We start from the raw sequence: 23,468 nt of genomic DNA on the forward strand, positions 1-23,468 counted from the left end.
TGAATCCTAAACTGTAACTATTGTTTTGGACAGTACATTTAAGGAAAACATGTAGGCAAATCAAACAGTAGTGATATATATATATATATATATATATATATATATATATATATATATGCCACAGGGGTTGAAAAAATACGACATCTGGAAAGCAGTGAGCATGTTAAGCTGCACTAGAGATCTCTGAGACACAGGAATTAAGGGGTTTCAGGCAGATATAAGGTAGTTTTGAGTAAGAGGAGAAATAACCATTATGTGTCTTGGAAGGACCAGAAATAAATGGCAGCAAAATCAATTTGGATGACATACTAATAAAAGCTTTCCAGATGCAAGGAAAGTGAAATAATGGACATAACACCAGCTACGCAAGCACAGGACATCTTCAAAAAATATAAGTATGGGGCAACCACCATAGAGCTGATCTTGTCTCACTGCATGGGGAAGGACCAGATCATCTCTTTCAGGTCCTTTCAAGAGTTTACTCTTTTGATCAGACAGCAGAAATAACTGGGGGAGTAAACAGAAAGCTTTGCAACTGTCCATTGTACCCAAATTGAAGCAGCACAAAATGTTTTGAGTGAGGCGGTGGCTCAGAGCAGTCTCTTGGTGCATTCACCCCACTGGAGAGAGCAGGTGGTAGCAATTGGGCTGGGCAGCAATGGCCACCTTCAGTCCAGTGGACTGAAAGCAGTGCTGCCTACCTGGATCAGAAAGATGGAAGAGATGGCCACAGTTTTACTAATGAATCTTTTGCTAGCAAATGCCTATTTCTACTAGCAGAGTTGGCTTTATGTTTCAAATGCTGGAAAGACTTATGAGGACAAATTTTTATACTTTTAGCTGTCCATGAAGTTCTGATATTTTTTTTAAAGTGACATTTCATTATGCCCCTGTTAGACCTCTGCAATGTGCCCAGTTGAAAGGGATCTTCTCTGTGGACCTGCACACTTAAGAGAGCAAAGGAGCCAACTGAGTAGGCTGTTTTCGCAGAGATTGGTGATGGCTGACAAAGTGAAACCGGTTCTTCCCATGGAAATACTAAAGGACTTGGGCACATACATTATAGAGATGAAGTCTCTTTTTCTGTAATATACTTCTGCATCTCTGACCAGCAGAGTTCACCAAGCAGAGCTCACCCCAGGGAAAGCTGATTTTCTCAAGGCTGAAAAGGACCTGGTCATAGAACACAACTCCATTAGACTAAACACAGCGAACACTAAGCATACTCAGTGAAACCTGCCTATTTTAGCTGGCATTGTGGACATGGAGTGGTCTCCAGTTTTAAGGGCTCCAACAGCACTCTAGGATCTGCCTACCCACTTATTAGTCTCTGATATAGCTATTCCATTTGTGTCTAGGGGTAATAGAAGTTGTGTTCTCACAGAGACAGATGAGAGAGTAGAACTGGGAGAGATTAAGGATTTGTCTTTGGTAGTGGGATGCCAAAATATCTGTGACAACACTGAGTGAGCAGAATAGGAAGCATGGACATGGCCCTAAACCAATCCACTGTCTCCAGGGAAGGAGCAGCTGTCATTGCAGTATCCTTCACTGGCAAATCCACACATCAAACATGTGCACAAAACTAGCAATGAATCTCTGATCCTGGTCTGGCTTTTTTCCCTGAGCTTGTTCAAACGAGATCACTGACCATCATTCCAGAATTTTTCCTCCCAGATTACCAGGCAAACCAGCTGACCACTCTGTCATTTAATATTTCAGGACCTGTATTTTCTTTTATTTATTTATTTTTACATTTGGGATGTCCAGAGCTTCAAATAGCTTATGTTTTGAAATGTGTAAACACAAAAACAAGAGAAGTAAGTAAACTACATAAAATAAATAAAACTAAATAGTATAGTGCGACTCAACATCCAAACTCCTTTAATTTGTACTAGTAGCAGACTATTTATCTATTTAGCAGACAACTTGCAAATCTTAGAAAAACAGCAATCAATATAAGAAAATAATACTTTGAGACTACAAGGATTATTTTCTAACACACATTATTTTGTATTGAAATAGTTTTATTAGCTAAGACTATTTTTAAAACATGTTTAAAATTAGACTAACTCTTCCAAATTGTAAAGGATTAAGTATTTGTATTTTCATTTTTTTTTCCAGATTAAATTTAGTTTTAGAAAACTTAAAGCTATTAGTTTCACCTAATTACAGGATTGCACAGTAAACACAATATCACAATGGATCTTTTATGAAATCTGTGGCAGATTTTAGAACAAAAATTACCCACAGATACCTGATTTACAGGCATCTAGAGTTTAGGAGTATCAAAACCTACATTTTCTCATTCTCAGAAAGGTGGCAGTAGTTCAGAGCCAGATACCCACGTATTTAAGTGAAAGCTAAGCTAGAGAACTCAATTTTGCTGCTTAGGCCCATACCTAACAGGCACAAATAAAATTAATAATACATATGCATGGCTCTTGAATTCATTTTTCCCTATATTTTTCTTGACAGGTAAATGGAAATTATGTGCTGTGAGATTTCACCAGCAATAAACCACCTACAGAGGGCTGGCTCTGCTCTGCTGTAGCAAGCAGTGAGGCAGGGTACACCTCCAGGACTGGGAAATGCATTTCACACAGCAAGCACTCAGCCAACATGGGAGAGCTGCTCTGTGAGCAGGTGTGGGCCACTCTTTGTGCTGCTGGGGGGAGAATTCTGGGCAAGAAAACCAACCAGGAGCCTTCTGGCTCTCTACACCTGCGTGTGAAGCATCACCTCTGATGGCACATCCAGACTTCTTCACCTTGCAGATAACCACTTTGGATGCTACTTATCCCCCACCAGTTTGCCAAGAAGTACCAGTAAGAGGAAAGGTCCTTTCCTGCATGCATTTATAATCAGTGTGATTCAAGAACTTTCTGGGGGAAATCAAATCAGTAGCCTTGTGGGTTACTAGACAAATTAGGAGAAATAACGAATTCCTGCTTGAAGGATAATATAGAAGTTGAACATATCTGTAATATGTACCAAACACATTCATACATATCTATCACCTGAACTGCTCTGTAAATATTTTAGATAAATAGGCAGATAGACAAAATGACATGAAGATTAAAAGCAAAACTAAACAAAACTGGGTAAACGCATTTGTTTGGTGTTCTGGTCTGAACAGGATGGAACAGTTAAACTCACTAACGACCTTACCAATAATTGATGAACCCTTTCATTTGTTTACTCTCTGTTATGCCATAAATGCAGGCAGAGAGATAGGACAATGCTGGTTTGCCAGGTTTGCTGTTCCTTATAACACACACAGGAGAAGGGTAGCTAAAAGAGGAGAGGGCAACATAAGATATATGGCAGGTCCCTCAGGTACCAGCTTTCACACATGCCTAGTGCAAAGCAATGACCCAGCATGGAAAACCTCACAGGAAAATTAATTATTTAGCCTGGCAAAGAGTTGACTATGGAAGGCCAAAAAACACAGCACAGTAACTTGTTGACACAAGAAAAAAGAACAGAAACCTGAGGAAGGAGGAGGTGAAGAAACCAGAGGGGTCTCTGGGAAGAGATGAGGCACAATGTTCTGAAAAGCGTCATTATAATAACAAATGCTTTCCCATCAGTGCCAAAGGACCAGAGCCAGGAGCCAGGTTTGCATTATACTAGAATATAGATTGGCATCACTGGTGTCCCCTGCTCTGTCACCACTTTTAAAAGGACAAACTGACAGCAGAGTAAAACCATGCTACGCCGCAGTGGAAGGGAAGAGTACAGCTGGCTCCTGTGTAAACGTAAGGGACACACAGGCTATTGACTCTGTAGTTTCTCCTATAAAAATACAGCTCCCTCCACTCACTGTGTCTCTATGTCTTTCCTATCAGGCACGTTGCTTACCTTGCACGATCAAGTAAACCTGGGAAGTCTTGGGGTGATGCTGTGTCTGCACTGAACACGTATAGGACCCCTCATCGTAGACATCCACTTTCTGGATCCGCAGGCTGTATTCCAGGGGGTTTCTCTTCTCCAGCTCTACTCGAGGGTCCAGGGACCACTTGTCCTCTCCAGCAAAAATGATGCCAGAACGGTTTAACCAGGCAACCTTGGAGCTTCTGTCTTCTACATAACACCTGCAGAGGATGAGATAGGTAAGGGGGAGATTAGCAACCCTCTCCATCATCACCCTTTTGCCCCTTCTCTTTACTGCTCTGCTTAGAAACTTCACAGCACACTCCTGCCTTGCCAGTGAGCCATAAAATCTTCTCATCATTGTTGTCCCATGGACAAGTATTCAGCAATTTAACTCTTTTCAAGAGTTTCAGGAACCTTCGGTTCATAAACACGTGGGATTTGGCCTGACCTGTCTCTTGTTCTCTCTTCCTTTTGCTTGTGGCCTACACATACAACAAAAATTAATTTGGAAGGCCACAAGAGATCCTGATCACCAAATCCCTTTTAACCCTGCCAGTGAGAAAGGTTGGAAGTAGATCTTCCCATGCTTCTCCCTCACCTTCAAAAAGTCAAGTTTACAACAGTTAAACTCTGAGACCCCTTCTAGCCTGGACAACAAAGGTTCAAGGCTCCAGCTTTGCCCACTCAGAGCACAGCTCCATCCCTCAGTTTCAGCAGCACAAGGGGAGGAAACTATAGGGTATCTCCCATCTGCAACCTTCTGACAAAAAAATAATTTTGTGGAATTATTTCACTGTTCAAACATCACCCTCCTAACAGATACACACATACTTGCTGATGCACATCTGCTTGTTTGTGCAGGCAAGTGCAGATTTCAGGCTGAAAATGAGAAGCTATGGGAGTGTCACTGTCATCCCTGTGACACATGCAGTGTGTCCTGTGAACATCTCAGGTGGACAGGAAAGCAGGAATGACAGCTAGGGGCAATAAGCAGAGGAGCAGCAGGAGAACCAGCCACTGCCATGGGCCTGAGTGCCAACCTTCACAAGTCAGTAGACAAACTAACCCGGTTGCAACTATAACTTGACAACTATTTTGTTTCTTGAGGGAGAGCAGAGTAGCTGCTGTGAAGACAAATGCATTTTTGGCAAAGGCACCTGGTTTGTACCACTACCCACCACCAGAAGGAGATCTGCACAGAAAAGACAAGGAGCTGCCACTGAGGAGACATGTCCTGCTCACTCTCAGCTGTGTTTTATGCAAGAGGACCAGGGCTGAAGAAGACACTCAGACATAACTCCTCTTTCACTCTGGCAGCTGTACGCCTCAGGGCTGGGCTCAGGCTGACAGCAGGTTTGCCCTGCTGCAGGTCACATCACATTTGCTCCGCAGATAAACAGGAACCTCAATCTCCAGAGATGTTGCTCTTTCATCTCTCAGAGCTCTGCCCATAATGTACCAGCATCCAAATAACTCAGCACCTCTTGCCACTGCTATTACAGAATCACAGAATAGGTAAGGTTGGAAGGGACCACAGTGAGGTCGTATGTCAAACCTCCCTGCTCAAGCAGGGTCTTCCTAGATCACGTTGCACAGGATTGTGTCCTATTCACTATTCATGCACATGTTGTATTTGAAAGAAGAGAGAGGATAAAGATTATTGCTTCAAGATAAGACAAATATTTGACAGTAGGCTTTCATACAGCCTTTTAGCATGGGTCAGACATTTTCCAAGTTCCTCTATTTGAATGCATTTCATTCATGCTGTGCTGCAGCTGCTTTCCCTTGTGATGTGACCCCACCATTATGGCCGGCACCTCACACCCACTCCCTTTTGGCATGCCCATGGATGTTGTCCAAGTTGTTCTGGGATTACTTGTGGGCAGGAGGAAAGCCAAGCTGTGTGGGCATCCATGGGAGCCATGCCATGCTGCTGGCCAAGCTGTAAGCAGGTCTGTCTGATCTGACAAACATTTGCTTTAGTGAGCAGCCCAACAGATCCTGCCCTTTGCTGATGCTGTCCAGCCAAGGAAGGGGAGTGAGAATTTGGCCTTCAGGCCAGAGCCCACCCTCCTGGCCAGGCAGGCGCTTGTCCCTGAGGCAAACTCTCAGGTATGATCTGAGTTGTTTTCAAAAAAACCTACTCTTTATCAAAAAGAAAGATGCCGGGGAACCCATGAGCAGTCACTTACATATAGAGACCAGCACCACTATGATGAGGCATTGCTCCAATTCCATTGGCCATCCCAGGTTGTAATCACCAGTGATAGGAGGTGAAAGCTAGGACCCAGGGAGTGCAGTGGCCCTGTAGGAACACCCACAGAGCTGGCTGCCTTAGGGTCAAGAGCCCTCATGCAAATGCAAGAGTTGTAACAGCACCAAGAATCAGGGATCAGGTATTTTAGTAGTGAAAAGCTAAGCAGATTAACAGTGGAAGCTGAAGTCAGTGGCAGATAAAGTTTCTCAGTCACTTCTGAAAATCCCCCTGAACAATGACCAGTGCTGGTGCACTCCAGCATATCCATGACACCACACCAGGCTGCTTTCCCATCCCCACCAGGCTACAGTGAGCACTCAGCAGCTCTGCCCTGCCCCTGATCATTATAACTCCCTGTTTGGGGTAGTGAATATGCCCCTGTGTGGTGACTTGTCAGTAACAGTTCAGTGGTGTGGTCTGAACAAAGCCTTGTCCTTTTTGCTCATGTCGGTAGGTTCAACCAGGGACCCTCCCTCGTCTCCCTGGAAGAGCAAATGTGTCATAACCTGTCTTACATGCATCCAGGTCAGCCCTAGGACAGTGGTTAATAGCTACAGTCAGGCAACCATGCAACTGCCCTGAAATAAGTTAGCAGGTGCTACCAAAATAAATAAAGAAAAGAGGTCAAAGAAAAGAAGAAAATGGGAAGAGTAAGTAAAATGGATTTGAGCTCTCTGTTCACCATACCTGTTCCTCTCAAACTGTCAGGGAAAATCAATGTACAAATGTGGAAATTCCAAGTCCTGGCATGCTGTGAACATGTATCCATATGGATGATGCATCTCAGTATGTCTGTCTGCAGACAAACACATACCCTCTTAGTCTGCCAGAGATGCCACCCAGCTGAATGGATCATGCTTTAATAAGGATTTATGGTGATGATTTTCACAGTGTAACAAGTGCTAATTCAACACTAATAGAATATTAAATGGCATGTTAACTGACATTTTAACTGCAAAGCAATAGGAGCATGGCATCAGCCAGATATCAATGGACTCTTATTGTTCACTAATAATCAATAATCAAGTTCACAGAGACAGTCAAACGCTTTTCACTAGACTTATTGGAAGCATTACTATCAGCCTCAGTGAAAGCTAATAAACAATTTGTGATCCATACATTATTATTTTCCTTATGGTTGCAGGTTTAATTTCTTGACATCTCTGATGTGGGTAACAAGAGGACCAGTGAATGGTGATGGGCATGCCTTGCATGATCACCATAAGAATTTGGGAACTGTTGATCTCAAACCATTTCAAACCACACATAGAAGGACAAAAGATCTTGCTGCCATGCCCCATCAGCCCTCCTTGTAAAAAAGGCTTAGGCATCCACATCTCCTATCCTGGTGACGCAAGTCTGGAGATCTCACCACCTGCTCTTGCCTCACTCAGGCCTGGTGCTTTGATTCCCAGCACCTGTGACTCCTGCTCCTCCTCCCATCAAGGTGGTGGCACTCAGTGCATTGATTTCCCAGCATGTTGCTGTAACACTCATCTCAGTTTATGTTGTGCCTGTCACTCCAGCAGCTCTCGGCCCTGAGCTTTCCACCCTCTCTCTCCTCTGGCAAACAGACAGGAGCTGCTGCTGAGAGGTGGCATGTGCCTGGAAAGCCCCATCATGGCTTCCCCAGGCTGTCTGCAGCCACTGCCAAGGTGGGGGCTGCATGGGCTGAGGAGGATGCATGGCTGAGCATCAGAGCTAGCTGGGATCTCAACTATGGGCTTCCCATTCTGCCTCAGAGAAAGCAGCACAGCAGCTACGGCTTAGGCTGTGGACATACAGTGGGGGTATTTCATCCTTTTGGGAAGGGGTGGATGATATTTGCAGTCCTGGAGTGATTAAAAGGAAGAAAGAAGCACTTTAGGGCCTGGTGAAGCTGCTGTTTAAATGATTACTTTAACATGGAGATTTTGCAGCATTATCAATGATGTATTGGGTCACACTGAAGTTGGGATAATTATTTGGGGTAATATTTTGGGATAATTAATTATTGCTGTAATTCCAAATATTTTTTTTACAGCAGACCCAAACCCACAGTTCTCTGCTGGAATCCAACTAGTGAGGAGAAGCAAGCTGCGAGAATTAATGAAATATGCTGTGCTGCTTTTCCAGCAAGCCACAGCTCTTACTTCATTTTAGGGAAAAATAAATAAATAGTGAGTTTACGGACTGTATTTTCTGCCCTCTTTCTCCAAAGCATGTTGAGGTGACAGCTCTGTGCCACAATTCCCACACTCCTTTTTAATAATCTTCTCTCTGTTAACCCTTTGATCATCTCTTCTGTAAGACAGTCTCTGTGCATCAGGCCAAAACTCAGCACACACGATTAAGCAACAAAACTCCACCCCGCTGCACTCACTGAGGGATGTGCCACCCTTTTGCCAGAGGATGCTACAACCCACCCTGCATCAGATGTCCTGCCTTCACCTCCACTCTGTGATGAACCTTCTCTAATCTTCTCACTTCACACACACTCTTACAAGATCCAGCTAACAACTGTCCCCACTGCCCTCTACCCCCAGCAGCAAAATGGCAAGAGGGGAAAGAGAGAGGGACCAAACATGGCTCATTCCACACAAAGCAACATCAGCTCCTGGCTGCCAGCTCCAAACATGCAAGACAAATTCACTGTTGTGTTGCAAAGTATGATCCTAGAAAGGTAATGCAGTGGTTAAATGCAGGCTTCCTCCCAGCCTGGGGAGGAAAGTTCAAGAGCAAATCATGCTTGTGCTGTTTCATCTTGTCTCCTCAAGCTCTTGAGTCCTTCCCTGCCTGGCAAGCAAGGACTTGGACACAGCCATGGTCAGCCAGGGTGGTAGCAAGGGTCCAGCCTCTCTGCTATGCCACGGCAGAGATATGGGCAGCAAGGGCTAAGGACAGATAACAGCCATGCTAGCCCTGACCTCCCAGGCAGGGTTTTCAAGGAAGAGTCTAGCCAGGCTCCACAATGCTACTGCAGTGCTGGATCCAGCCAGCATCTCAAGACCAACACAGAGCTGCCACTGTAGTCCCCACCAGAGGAGTACAGTGGCAGAGCACACAGGAGCACAGAGTCTGGAGGAACAATGTAGGAGAGGTTGGCCTTGGGTGGTTCCCACTGCTCTGCATCAGACTCCCCTCAGCAGGAGATGCTACAGAAGACACAGCCGAACCCATCTCCACTCTGTGAAGGCAAGGGCCCCTTAAGTGGATGGCACTATTGTGGGAGATCATATCAACCAAGCACCTGAAACCTTTCAGCTACACACCAAAAGCTTCATTTTGCTGAATTTGAATGCACATGGACATCAGTTGTTGCTCAAAATACTCCTCCCCACTGCCACTGCTCCTCTTTCCTCAGCCTGGTACAGCTGCTCCTCTCCTTACATGCCATGTTACACAGCAGGGTCACTGTTTTGAGAGTGAAAGTTGTGCCACAGCAGGATGGATTTCCAAAATGTGGCATAAATAGCTCCTGAGTAACCACTGCCAGCATGATAACACAGGCACTTGGAGGGATTTAGAAAACTACTGCTTAAACCCATCCTGTGCTGGAAAATTGGCAGGAGGGGGAATCTGCTGCATCTGTTCAGCCCACACTTTCTCTCAGCTGTATTATGCTTTGACCTTGGCACACCTGTCTGCAGCTCCCTGGGTATTTCAGCACTCAGGTGATGATTTTTCGTCATCCACCTATTGGGAGGAGGCATGGCTGATAGGATGTCTGCACTTCTGTTCATCCTCTTGAGTAAATTGCCACTTTAGGAGTGTGAGGCTAGGATGGGCTCACTAGGTCGTGAAGCCCCAACCTCTGCCAGCACAGCCAGCTGTACTTTATCACCTTTTTCAGAGATGTACCTCATTCCTATTTTAGCCTAGTGTGTTTGATGGGGCATGCCTTCCCCTTGCTTCACAGGTCAGACTGCTCAATGTCTTTCTGTTCTGCTGATTAAAACCTTTCTTTTTCTAACTCTAAGTCTTGATTTATTCATACGTGGCTTATATACATTTCTTCTTATGCCAACACCATCTTTTAGCTTAAAGAGCTCTTCTGTCTCCTGGGTGTTTATCTTTCAGTGTGTTCAGAGAGAGCAATCATATTCCCTCTCAGCCTTCATTTTGCTGGATTCAACAAGCCAAACTCTCCTGGTTTCTTTTATGATAAACCCTCCATTGCCCTAAACATCCCAGCAGCCCCTCTCAGCACCTGTTCCAGCCTGAATTCCTCTTTCGTGACCAGCATTTGTACCCAGCTTTCTAGAAGAGATGTCCCCAGTGTCTTGTACAGAAACATTTCTGTCTCACTGTCTCTCCCATCAACTCTTTCTAATGAAAGAAAAAAGAATTGCAACCAGAAAATAAAGAGCATCAGTGCAGAACTTCTCATGTGCTGTAAACATCCTTGTCTCTCAGTCCATGTAGTATGCATGGAAAATGAAACCCAAGGGAATTTACAAAAAATTACTGGCCTAAAAAGACAGCTAGCTGCACTGGCTCTCACTAGCAGACACACAGCTGGTTTAACATGGGCTTTCTTTCTGTTCAAATGACTGTTTAAGAGTAGAGGTTCCTGTTTGTATAGAGAAAAAAAAATCCAAACTCACAACAAAAATCAAACCCAAAATTACAGTGATTTTTATGCCAGTATTCTCAAAGGGTGGATGCAACTATATCAGAATAAGAGAACTTATACTGGCATGATTTATTGCTCTTCCCATCTGTTGGGGATTGGAATTCCTGCATAAACAACTTCAGTCCACATCCACTCCAGCAGAGGAACCTTCTTAAAAATATTAATATAAGCTGCTATGAGCTTAACTCCACCCCAGCCATATCCCAGCAGAGTTTAAAATTTCAAAATACAGAAAAACCTCAGAGCAAGACCTACCACTACAGTACCGTCTTTTCTAAAAACCCACCATGCCCAGGAAATGCCCTCCATTTCTTTACAGCATAGTCAGGAAGTCCTTGGACAGGTCTTTTCCCATTCAAAGACATATTTCTAGAATGACTGACTCTAGTCGCAGGCCTCCTGCCAGAGGAGACTTGCTCCCCATGTGTGTGCAGGGGGCGAACTGCTCTCTGGCTGATGCTCGCAGAAATGCCAAGTTCTCTAACAACTTCCATCAGGGTCTTGCACTAAAATCAGTCAGGAGGTCCAGGCTGCTGAGGAAAACAGACCCTAAGCTTCCTCTTTCCCTTGTGGCTTAGCTGAGGACTTGTAAGTCTTCCTTTTCAGTCCAGCCAGAAACGTGGTTCTGCTCTTGATCCAGAATCATTAGGCAATACTCATCAGCAATCGATCACTTGGCCTTAGTGAAATATCCAGTAGGAATATATACCTTGTTCTGCTGTCCATATCTTCCCATAGCATCCCAGGGCTGCTGCACTATATAAAGGGGGAGCCAGGGAATAGCAGAGCTGATGCAGAATGGCAATGGGGAACACTGCCCAATGATTTGCCTTTTTGTTGCTCTGCACTTACACTAAGGATCCTGTGCTTTTGTGATCACTAAGACACAGGCTGATATTTTAAAAGTATCTGGGTTTACTCAGGAACAGAAGTTCGTCAGAAAGACAATGATAATTAGTCACTTATATGAACTGGGTATTGGCTGTTATGCCAAATTTGTAAAAGAACTGGAAACTAAATTTCTGGCAGGCCTCTGCACCATTATGACTTTTTTCTGTTTTGGGGATACATCAAAAATGAGAATAGGAGTGCTAATAAGGCATCCATACAGGCTATAAGTCCCTTTATTTTCCTTCACAGACTTCAGCTGTGGAAATCACCTATTTCTTCTACCTGAACCCCCAGTGCCTTGCAGGTAACTTCTATGTGGTCCCCACTAGGTAACTCCAGAAAAGCTAATCCAATTTTTTCCCTTGAATTTCTTCTAGTAAAAGTTAATAATAATGAAAATGCCACCAAAAAAACCCCAAAAAAACGGGGAAAATTAGTTTCAGAGATGTGATCTCCTTCTCTGACAAGAGGGGAGGGAGGGAGGGTTTTGCTGGGAAGTCCACGTGACTCTGTATCTGGTAATTATCCAGCCACAGAGGGAAAGTGAAATGTTCTGTGCTGTCACAGAGAATGACAGCACCTGGAGCTCCAGCACCCAGATAAAAAGCAGAGAGACAATCAGGCAGATGGAGAAAGGCAATGCTACATCATGGGCTGGCAAGCAGAGGGAAGAGAAAAAATGGGGCGAGGCAAAAGTTGGCAAGAAATATTAAGACAGCTGGCACAGCTACTGGAGAATGAGATAATGCCACAAATTAGCAGTGCACTGGCACAGAGAAAGAAAGAGCGTAAGGGCAGGTCAGGAGAGAGTGGGTGCAGAAAAGGGACAGCGCAAGCACAAGAGGGAATAGAAGAGTGATGCTAGAGGGAGCTTTGAAGCATTTTGTGTGGTCCAGGGTCTCTTCCTTCCACCCCAGTCACAGGATAAAAATGCAGGAACTATCATCACTGGCTGTCACAAAACAAGAGGGAGATTTGAAAATCAGCATCTCGCAGCTGAAGGGGGATTTGGTACTGTAAATAGCACCTCCCAGCTTGTGGATTCCAGTGGTTTTCTCAGGGAAGGGGACTGCAAAGCTTAAGATTGTTATAAATGAGAAACAAGAAGTCTCAATATTTGGCAAAATTTAGATTGCTTTATCTGATATAGATGGAGCAAGCAGTGCTGGGGAACATGAGGGGTCACCGCCTACTCCATGCTCTCTTGAACCTTGGTTTGCAGCTTTTTTATATAGTATGGTTTTCCTTGTAGTAATTAATTATTGTATTTTTTTGTTGTTGTTGTCATAATTCTGCCAGGTAAGCAGTGGTGGTCAAAAAAACATGGCACCGCTGTGTGAAATCTCTGGACAGTTTGTCAAGTAACCATCTGGTCTTGGTAGATAAAGAACAGCAGAAGTGGGAAATCTGGTCTTAGCAGACAGGTTGCAATTGATTACACAAAGGCAGGAAATCTGATTGTGCAAAATCTTTTAGGCTGTGGGAAACGCTCTTTTTACAAACTGGTATCAAATACAATTTACTTAGAAAACACAATATTCATAACAAGAAGATTTAAACAAAATAATGTAATCATATATTTTTTTCTTTATCTAATGTCTACGCTTCACTTCAGACCTTAGTATTCTGGTTTATACAAACCCCAATACTTTTATAATTAACACAAGTCTTTTATCAATTATCACAAGATCCAAATTATTAAGCCTGGAGCATCACCTCATGGCAGAGAAGCAAGAGGGATGTTCCCTCCCCAACTCTTCTTTCTAGAGTTGCACATACCAAGACAAATGTAATCCTGCAAAACAGCCCACATGATTGCTGCCATGGTGCCGTGGCCTAGTTCCAAAAGCAAGGCACCACAGGTGTCCTCCCACACAGCAATGTGACAGCACCAGCTCTCAGGGCTCTCAGAAACAAGGCCTGTGCCCACAGGACTGGCAGCAGCCTCCAGTGGGTCAGGAAGTGCTGACTGCCAGGTGGCAAGAAACCGTACACCACCTCTAGGAACATTTCTGATGTGAGAAAATACAGCCAAACAGACAATCTAGTCAGGGCCACCAGTCTCAACAGCTGTTGGGGTAAGCAACCAAAGCAGATCTGCAATGGCTGCGTATCTCCACGGAGGCAAGAAGAGCTAAGTGCTCAGATGTCCCCACCTGAACATTTGGGGAATGAAATGGAAACAGTACCAAGGTCTGAGTACTGGGCCACACAGGACAGTGACAGACATTTCAAAGAAAGGCAGAACATCTCCTAAAGTGATGGTGTAAATCACCTTCTACATAATTTCATGATCTTTTCTAGCCATAAAAACCTGTAAATCCAGCACCAAGCAAGTCACAGAATGGCTTGGGTTGGAAGGGGTGTTAAAGATCATCTGGTTCCATACTGCTGCCATGGGCAGGGACAGCTGCTACCAGATAAGATTGTTCAAAGCCATATCCAGCCTGGTTTTGAGCACTGCCAGTCAGGGAGGGGGTATGCACTGCTTATCTAGATAACCTGTTCCAGTGTCTTGCTACCCTCAAAGTAAAGAATTTCTTCCTAATATCTAATCAAAATCTAGCCTCTGTATAAATTAGCTTCCACTCTGAGTGACAGCTTGCAATCCACCTTGTAAGTTTGTACATTGGGTTTCTTATCCCCAGGCATTTCTCAACCCCCTGCCCTTTTTTTTTCTTTTTTTAAACTCATTAACATCTTAATCTTGGTTATACTTTCTGGCTGAGAATTTAACCAGTTTACCATTAATTGGTACAAGCCTGTGAAAGAATATCATATTTAAATGTTGTGTGGAACTGGCAGGTGTCTCCTTTGTTTTGTACTATATGAAAGAACTTCTTCCAATACCTGAGGAGCAAGCTACATGAGACATAGTAATGTACTTTCTATTATCTGGATGCTAATGTTCATCTCATCTCATCTCATCTCATCTCATCTCATCTCATCTCATCTCATCTCATCTCATCTCAGTCTCATACTGCCTCTTCTTCATCAAGGGAAAGGGAATATTGCATCTGAAGCATTAGCACTTGTCCTGGACAGGTGGGACAGGAGGATATGCACCAAGGAGAAATCAGTCTTGAAATTGTTTTGAGGCAGATCAGAGAGGGAATGGGACTGACATCAGGGAAAATAAGCCTTAATTTTTCCTTCTTTTCTGAGATCATGAGAGTATCAGAGGTGTCCCAACCAAGTTATCATCACCACTTCCAGGTGCTGCCCTTAGATAGTGAGCAGATTGTGAGGAGTGGTATTTCAAGATAAAAGAGAAACTGGGTGCATCCTGCCTGCTCATTTCCAGCTGCTGCATTTCAATGAAGGACACCTTCTTGATGTACAAACGCTCTAGTTATTATTTACAGCTGACCTTTTCCTTCTCCAGCTTCTGCTTCTGTGGCACGGCTGGTGGAGTCAGGGCTTGTAGAGATTGTGGAGATGATGTGTAGTGGAAGATGTTAGATTCCCTGCCTGTGCCAGAGCTGTCATTGGTGCCACTGGATTGAGCTACACCTGTGCAAGCAACACTGGGAAATGTGAAGAAAAAAGCCTAATGTAGACAAAGCCTTTGAGGAGCTTAACCCCTCTTCCCCTTTTCCATCTCTCCCACTTGAAAACAGAGAACAGCTTCTGCACAAGACACATGCTCTCATTTCTGTATCTAAAGCCAGTCCTGAAATACCATTGTGAAATAATGCTCTCAGAGAGAAGCCCATGAAGCAGATTCACTTTGAGAGACTCTGCTGCTTCTTTTTTTAATTCCATCCAAAAATAACAGCCACCAAATACCAAATGCACCTGGTTTGGAGCAGTCAATATTAGGCACTTTGTTCTGAGATTGATATGGGGGAATTGGAGGGAATTCAGAGGCAAGCAACAACAAAATTCATCAAGGGCTGGAAAGGGATCAGCATATAAGGGAAGCTTAAAAACATTAAATATGTATAACTTGACTAAGAGAGGACTTAAAAGTGACATGTTGACAAGCTATACCTCTTTGAAAGCTGAAAGTACTGAGGGAAGAGAGGAATTATTTAGCAAGATGCATAGGGGTCTATGAAGGAGTAACAGGTCAGGAAACAAATAAGTCTTTTCAATCTTGAAGGAAAACTTCTTGTCATCTAGATGTGCTAGTCTTGTAAACAGTCTCCCAAGGAAAGCAAGGAAGTGCCTATTCTTTCAGATGTTTGAAAAAAAGATGGGCTGAGGACCAGAGGATCAGCCTCACAGGGGCTGCAGGGAGAACAAACTACAGTGACCTAGTCTTACTACTTTTACCACCTACCTCAGAGTTCAGCCATATGTCAGGAGAATACTACTCCTCTTACAAATTTCTTTCAGATGAAGCAATGTTTTTAGGTTTTGTCATGTCACATACAGCTAAATATTTCTTGTCAAGACCTTCAACCTCTATATATCACACTAGAGTTACCTGGCACAGGTTTGGATTTGTTTCCAAAACTGGATCTTCTAGAACTCATGCATGGAGAGGTTAAAAACTACTGATCCAAACACTAACAGCCTCATTATTTCCAAAAGATACTGGCATATGCTTGTATTCCCAAATATGCTGTGACTAAAGTTGTCCAGCACTTAAAAGTCACAAATGAGATTTGACTTTTTTAAGTGCTTAGCATTGAAATTTAAACTAGATTTGTCAAAGTACTTTTGGGCCTACCAGCTGCCAAACTGGACACACAAGGACCAAATTTTCAAAACAGAATTTGGCACAGTTAGTTTCTTCACCAATATATCCAGTTTTCTTGCTGCCTAAAGTGACATACTTTTGAAAATCCATCCCATGGGTGTGTTACAATCATAGAATAAAAAGATGCAAAAAATGCAAAATTCAATCCACTTTCTTTCCTTTGTTTAGAGCTTTGCTAAATGTTGCCTTTCCCTAATGCCTCACTTTTGTCCACCATCAGGTCTTGTGAAAAAAGGCATTTGAAAGACTTACAGGGAAGATAGAGAAGATGCTGTGAGGAAGAACTCCCAAGAGCTTTGATCTCAGCTTACTTTCATCCTCACATGCGCAACATGCCTTGCAGAGGAGGACATGTTTATGAATAAATAAATAGAGGAAAGAGGGAAGACTGGGAAAAAAGAAATGTCAAGATATATCTCATGGAGTTTCTCCTGTTGACATGAAAGCGATAAGCTTGTTTAAAAACTCATGGTCAGAAACAGAATGGGAGGAAGGTAGACTCCTTGAGAAAGGGGAATGAATATTTCCCACAGCTAGATCTTAATGCCATCCTACTAATCATACTAATATCTGGCACTCTTTTTCCTCTGAGACCCTTTCACGGCTTTGTTTCACAAGTCAATTCAGCATGTGCTGAACAGCATGCAGTGTTTTTATCAAAGGAACTGTGCAACTAAAATTCTTACCTTTGTAGTGGAGAAGTGTTGAGATGTGTGTTTTATACATACAGGGAGCCAGAAGAGAAGGAATAAAATAGGTGATGCAAAGTCATACAATGATACTATTTTATTGTCAAGACCAAAACTTAACAGACCTGACCTGCCTCATACAAAACTTGGTTTGGTGTGTACTGGTTGCATGAGGATAGCAAGAGTGGGGTAGTGATGACTGCAAAATAGCCTTCACAAACCCAGATGTCACCTCCAGTCACACCTATCTTAGCACTAATGCAAGAGACCATGCTTTTCTTTCTAATTGAGATCTGCCAAGGCATATGCAACCACAGCAGACATGCCTGGCTGAAGCACAAGCTCCTCCCCATGGTTTGTAGGCAACTGGCTTGGGTCATTTGAGTCTGTGCTCTGGAGCCTGAACTCCAGCCTGGCTACTGACTGAAGGCATAACTACAGGGACTGCTCTGGCGGCTTCTGCACCTCCTCACCTGCAGTCTTCTGGCACTGGCAAACAAGCTGCACAAATTGGCTGGAACACAGAGCATAAACCCTTTTCATTTCTTAATGAAGACAAATGTTGCTTAATCCTACTGGAAGCATTTACCCAGGGATATCTTATCTGGATCCACTGACATCCCTGCCCCTTCTCCCAGGAGCCTGGTGTGAAAGGAAACCTCTCCCCTATGCACAGCTTATCCGCAGTACAGATAAACCATTTCCCCATGGAGCTCTGTTCTGTACAGCTGTCTTACTGAGAGTTTCTTACACAGCAGGGTCCTAAGTCTGTGCACTTGGGCTTTGGCTGGTCTGAGGCTGGGTCCCTGTTTCTATTCTTCTGACAGGTCACTTGCTCCAAATAATTTCCAGAATTCCTGTACTCTACTGTACAGAGATGCCAACAAGACACCATTGCTGTAAATAGGAAAGCCTAGATTTACACTAAATGAGGATCAGTCCTACTTCCTTCCACGACACTCTAAATTCTTTAAATGCAGCACTTTGGTCTGCTCAGCTAAAAGCAGCTCCAGCTAGCAGGAGGTTTCACATCCAGGGAATTTTTTAAAGATAAGGATTTGCAGGCTGCCCTGAGTTTGTACTTGATTGAAGGTGTAGGTTGTCATCGGCCATGGAACAAGGGGTGACATCATGCCCACCTGATGTGTATCTGTGCATCCCCAGCGTCTGTGCACAGCATGACATTAACACAGAACCTCACAGCCTTGGGGAGAATACCTAGGCTCAAGTCCTGTCATGAAGACGCTCAATTCAAAGTGTTAAAGGGCAGCACAAGAGAGGTCCTGCAGTACCTCCACCACACTAAAGGGTTTATTTTTGGTTTTTTATTCTTTTAAATTCTTACTGGGGGATGTGGGGTCTGTGTCTGCACTGAATTTGAATCTGCAGTAGGGCAAACAACAGCACTGGGGCAGGAAAAACAGTTTGGTGTTTTTGAGATGAGTAAACTTGGAGTTAATTATGACATTAAACCCGAAATGAAGGTATATTAAAATTACTCTCAGCTTCCAAAAAAATAAGATATGCTGTGATGGTCTGGCCTACTCTCATGCATTGTACAGACCCCATGATTCCTACAGTTTAATCTCTTATCCACTCACTAAAACAGATGGTGTTGCAGGCTCTTTGCAGACTCTGATAAACAGGACTGCGTTTGGAATACTGTTCATATATGCACACTTGCCTCAGGACAAGATACACTGGCTTGAGACCTAAGTTCACATCCATAGCACAATCTGCAGCAAAGAATAGATTGAAGTTTCTTTCAACATTGCTGCTGAGGTCTCTAATATGCACAGTCACACACAAAATATTTTCCTAGAGAGAGATATAAAGGTTAAATCAAAAACCTTTTTCTGAGATCCCAGTCAAGTTCTCTTTCTTTGGCCAGGGCCAGGGTGCACATTGTTTTTCCTCAAAGAAATAGTTCTGCCCACTAAACAGCAATGATACAATGATATTCCAATGCCCTGGAAAATAAGAGAGCCCTAACAAAAATGGACCTGACACCAACCCATCTCTGACTTCACACTTAATGTTTCTTCCTTAGGTTTACAAAAGAGGATTGGTCATCAACAGCCAAAGAGAAGCAGGAAGAGCACCCAAAACTACTTATTTATGCTAGACTATTACCAGTGTTCTCTCTATCTTGTGTGTGTGTGATCAGACAGTACTTGGAAAGACAGGTGAGGTTAACCGAGCTACATGCATTACTCCCCCTAGAGCAGTATAAAACAGTGATAAACCACAACTGGAACCACTCTGCAGTAAGTATCTGGCCAGAGGTGAAGCATGAAGTTACAGCAGCAGCTCCCCCATCCCCTCTGCCTGATGGATCCTTGGTAATAAACCACCCTTCAAGCTTTCCTGTCTTAAACTGAAGCTGTTGGGATTCAGGGGAGATAAAAATTTCAACTACCTTTCTGAAGAGCCTTCACAAGAAAGTCCCTGTTGGCATAAAAGTAGACACGTAATGGGCTTTCTCTGTCCCTGAAAGAAGTTTAGCAACACATGACAGTGCAGTCCTTTTAGCTCTCTTCTTTATTTAACTAGAGTCATTAAAATAAACTGATTTCCCAGCCAATTAACTATCAAATATCTGTAACATCTTTCAAACTAGGACATTACTCAGTCTCAGAGGCCCCCACAGGCAGTACTAAGCTACACTCTCCTTACCTGAGTAATCACTGCTCCTCCAAGTCTGCTCCCTCTCCTTGAGCTGATAGCAGAAAAGCAGCATAGGGGCTGGTAAAACCCTGAAGGAGAGCTGTAAACATCCCCTTCTCCACTTTAACAGCAACTCCAGCTATGCACGTGCCAGGAGCCAGGGAGCTTTACCACATTCTTTGACTCAGTTCCTAGCTCTCAGCCACCCATACACAGACCCCAGCCCCACCGCAGGAGCAGATTCACCCTGCCAAAACCCCTGATGCTGCCAGTGAGATCAGCAGGCACCTGACAGCAGATGCTGCCATCTGAGCTGAACTGTGGATGCCAAGTACCATGAGCTCAGCCCAGCGTGGGGCATGAGCTTCAGTTTGAAGCATGTGCCAGGAACCAGCTTCTCAACCAGATGTGGACAGGGACAGCTCCTGCCATAGCCATGTTACTTTCTGAAAAAACAGTTTGTACCTCTCTGGTTACTGGAAGGTTGTACTTACCATAGGTACATTAGCAACAGACCTACCATCTATTTTATAAGCATTAAACTACACTCATATGTAGTTTCAATTAGGAGATTTCAAATGAGATCGAAGATAAATGCATCCCACAATTACTCACCCTTCTCCTTTCTAGAAACTCAAGCAGAATTATTTCCAGGCCAAAATGCGGTCTCTCTTGATTGATGATGCTAATAAAATGGCTTTATTGTGATATAAATAGCCTTAAAAACATCTTGGACAGTCAATATCAGTGGTTGATGGCCTTATGCAAGCAAGGTCCTTATCTTACAGTGTGCTAAAGCTTAACGAGTTACGCTTCTGAGAAGTCTGACATTGGATTTGGGTGCTTGTTTGGGGAACTACAGAAGGGTAGCTCCTGAATTAGACATGCAAAGTGGGAACTGTTTAAACACCTTTCCTTTTCCTTGCGCTCCCTATTAATAATCTCTTCACTTCCTAGCTTTCCCAGTGCCAGTTCAAACACAAATACCGGCTGAGCCCAGCAGGAGCCATGGGAACACTGTGCTCCAGCACCTCTTTGCTGGAAGGTTACCAACCACTGCTACAGTAATTGGAAAACCTGAAATTTCTTCCAAATTGTGCATGATCTGAAATTCTCACAGCCCCTGCAGAGGCGTGTGGCCATTTCTTGAACACAGAGCCTACCCTGACTTGCTCTGAAGCACATCCATGGCCCCCACCATGGCAGATGATATGTTTTTGTTACTCTGTTGTCAGGAGAGGCCAACCTGGCCATGCAGCTGGGAGTGAAGCACTCAGTGCCCTCAGGCTGCACTGAAAGCTTGGGGGTTCCAGAAAATGGAAGTAATTTTTGAAATTATTGCACTCCATGCAGTAGCCCACTCCAGGAAGCCAAATGCATCCTGTCTTAGAGGATGAGGGAGAAGATCTCTGTGAATTCACAAGGGCAATGTCCAGAGTGTTTCTCCTTTTTTTGAAGAGCAGTGAATCTCACTCTTCATAAAAACACTTTTTTTAAGGCCTTATTTGAAAGCAGAATCCCCTGAAAACACACCATTTTCTATCAGGATTGTATCTTCTGCATGCAGCAGAAGATATGAGAAGATATGAGATACTGCTGACCATGCTTTCCAGTAGTGCTGCCCTGGCTCAGATCTGGCAGCAGGCTGGGTGCTAAAGAGCTTCTCTGGGAGTGACAGAAGCATATATACTTGTCAGAAAATGCTGATATCATAGCAACTGTGACAGTGATGTGATCAGGACCTGACAGACAGTCAAAAAAAAGAGAGAGAAGGATGCACAAGAAGGGGTGACTGAGAAACTTTCAGGGACAGCAGTCAGAGTCTGTGCATGAGAGGAGGCAAGTAAGTGACGCTTGGTGCTTGTCTGTGCATAGCAGATGGGATGAGGACTCTGGGGATATGTTCTCCCCTCCACCTGAGCAGTGCTTCTCTGTGAGTCTCTGAAGAGTGAAGGGACTGCACAATTTTCCAGCCTTGCTCCCCTCTCTTCCCATCTCTGCCACAGTTACATCCAGTCTCATATATTTGAGAGCAATTTTCCCTGCAATAATAAAGCCTTTGCAAGTGTGTGGGTGGCCATGCATGTGTGCTTATGTCGTCTGTGGGAGTGCGCATGTGCCAGGGTCTGATAAGATGAGAAGGTGGTTTTGTGTACGCAATAGAGCAGAAGTGAGGATGAGACTATCAAGCGTGTGTGCGAGGATATGAGAGAAAGCACGCTTCACACAGAATCAGATGAGTGAAAATGAGAAGGTGCTTGTATCATATGTTATGTGTGTGTCAGAAAGGAAGAAAATGGTCTTAATTCACAACCTTCCTGCATGTGTTTGATGAATATCACAAGTTTTTACCAAGAAAAATATGTATGTATTCAAATCAAACAAAAAACACTCCTTTTGCCTGGAGTGCTCCTGCCTTGCTTGTTTGTTCTGTTGCAAGCTGCTTGTTAGAGGAACACAGGAAACAAGAAGATGGGAAAAAAACCTCAGGTTGACATATTTAAATACAGCCAGCTACTGAGGCAGTAACAAACAGCAAGGAGAAAAGCAGGCAAGATACCTGGAGAGCTGTTGACATGACGCTGAAATGAGAGATGCCTGTGAGTTTCTGAACACCATCCCACAAGTGGATTATGATTAATTTTACTGTACACATACAGTGTTGATTCTGCAGCTAGCTACAAGAAAACACACTCAAAAGCCTATTGCTTACAGCCATTTTGTAATAAAGAGTGAAAAGACAATACAAGGAATGCCGGTGTTCTGTTTCAATCCCCTGCAAAGATTTCTTCAATCTAGACACCTCTTGTCAAAATTGGAATGGAGGGACTTGAACTGAATTTATGAACAGGAGGAAGAACACTAAAAACAGATTCAGTCCCAAACTTACTGGGGCTAAAGGCCTTTTTTTGAACTGCAGGTCAGATAAACATGAATACAGAGCATGAATACAGGGATGGATTTGAAATTATTTTCCCTGTTCTGTTACACTTTGTTTTTAAGCACCTTCACAAGTTTAAGGCTCTTCAATGTTATCATAATCCACAGGCCTATGCTGCCCACCGGCAAAATTCACCAATACCCATGTCCAGTCAGACTTGCTGGGTAGCTTACAATGCCACAGGCAATGCATGGGAAGACAGGAGTATGCCAAGAACTGACTGTAGAAGTGGCAAAGCCACCAGACCAAAGACATTGTGTTGAAGAGATCCATGAGAAGGGTCAGAAGTGCAGATGAGGCTCTATCCTGAGGCAATTCACCCAAGCTTCACACAGATCATGAGAAGATTCCTCCAGGATAAAAGCAGCTGTAGGCTTTCTGTCACTCCCTCACCCATTTAAAATTAGAGTGAACAGTAATGATTTATAGCTGAAAAACAGAACTAATGTTACACCAAGAGAAGGGAACCAAGCACCTTGTCTTTGGGGCTACAGAACTGGTGCAGGAAAACAAAAAGTGTCATGCTTGGGTACAGCTCTTTCACCATCACACCCCCAGCATCTGACCAAACAAACTTTTAGTTGGCTATGGAGACCAAAGCAACTCAAGTCAAGCTGGCTCCTGCTTTGGGCAAGCCTTGTGCTATGCAAAGTGAGTCCTTCCTGCTTCCTTCCTGCTGGGGGTCCCTGGGGTGCTACTGCATCCTCAGTAATAACAGTTATTACTGTTCCAAAAATTACCAAGGAACTTGACAAGTCTTTCTGCAGTGTTTGACTCTCTGACCTCAGGAGGCAGTGTGGATTTCACAGACTGACTACCTG

The 23,468-nt window shown here is 43.8% G+C and overlaps 1 protein-coding gene across 2 annotated transcripts in view; it reads right to left on the reverse strand.

Moving 5' to 3' along the window:
* LSAMP (limbic system associated membrane protein) overlaps positions 1 to 23,468 on the reverse strand; it is a 307,000-nt gene that overhangs the window by 160,228 nt on the left and 123,304 nt on the right. For both annotated transcript variants that reach the window (XM_062515496.1, XM_062515495.1), the window contains exon 2: positions 3,865 to 4,097. In XM_062515496.1, the coding sequence (XP_062371480.1) occupies positions 3,865 to 4,097 (233 nt within the window). The remainder of the gene's footprint in view (positions 1 to 3,864; positions 4,098 to 23,468) is intronic.

The sequence above is a fragment of the Cinclus cinclus genome, chromosome 2, assembly GCF_963662255.1.
Source record: "Cinclus cinclus chromosome 2, bCinCin1.1, whole genome shotgun sequence".
In the NCBI taxonomy this organism is placed as follows: Eukaryota; Metazoa; Chordata; class Aves; order Passeriformes; family Cinclidae; genus Cinclus; species Cinclus cinclus.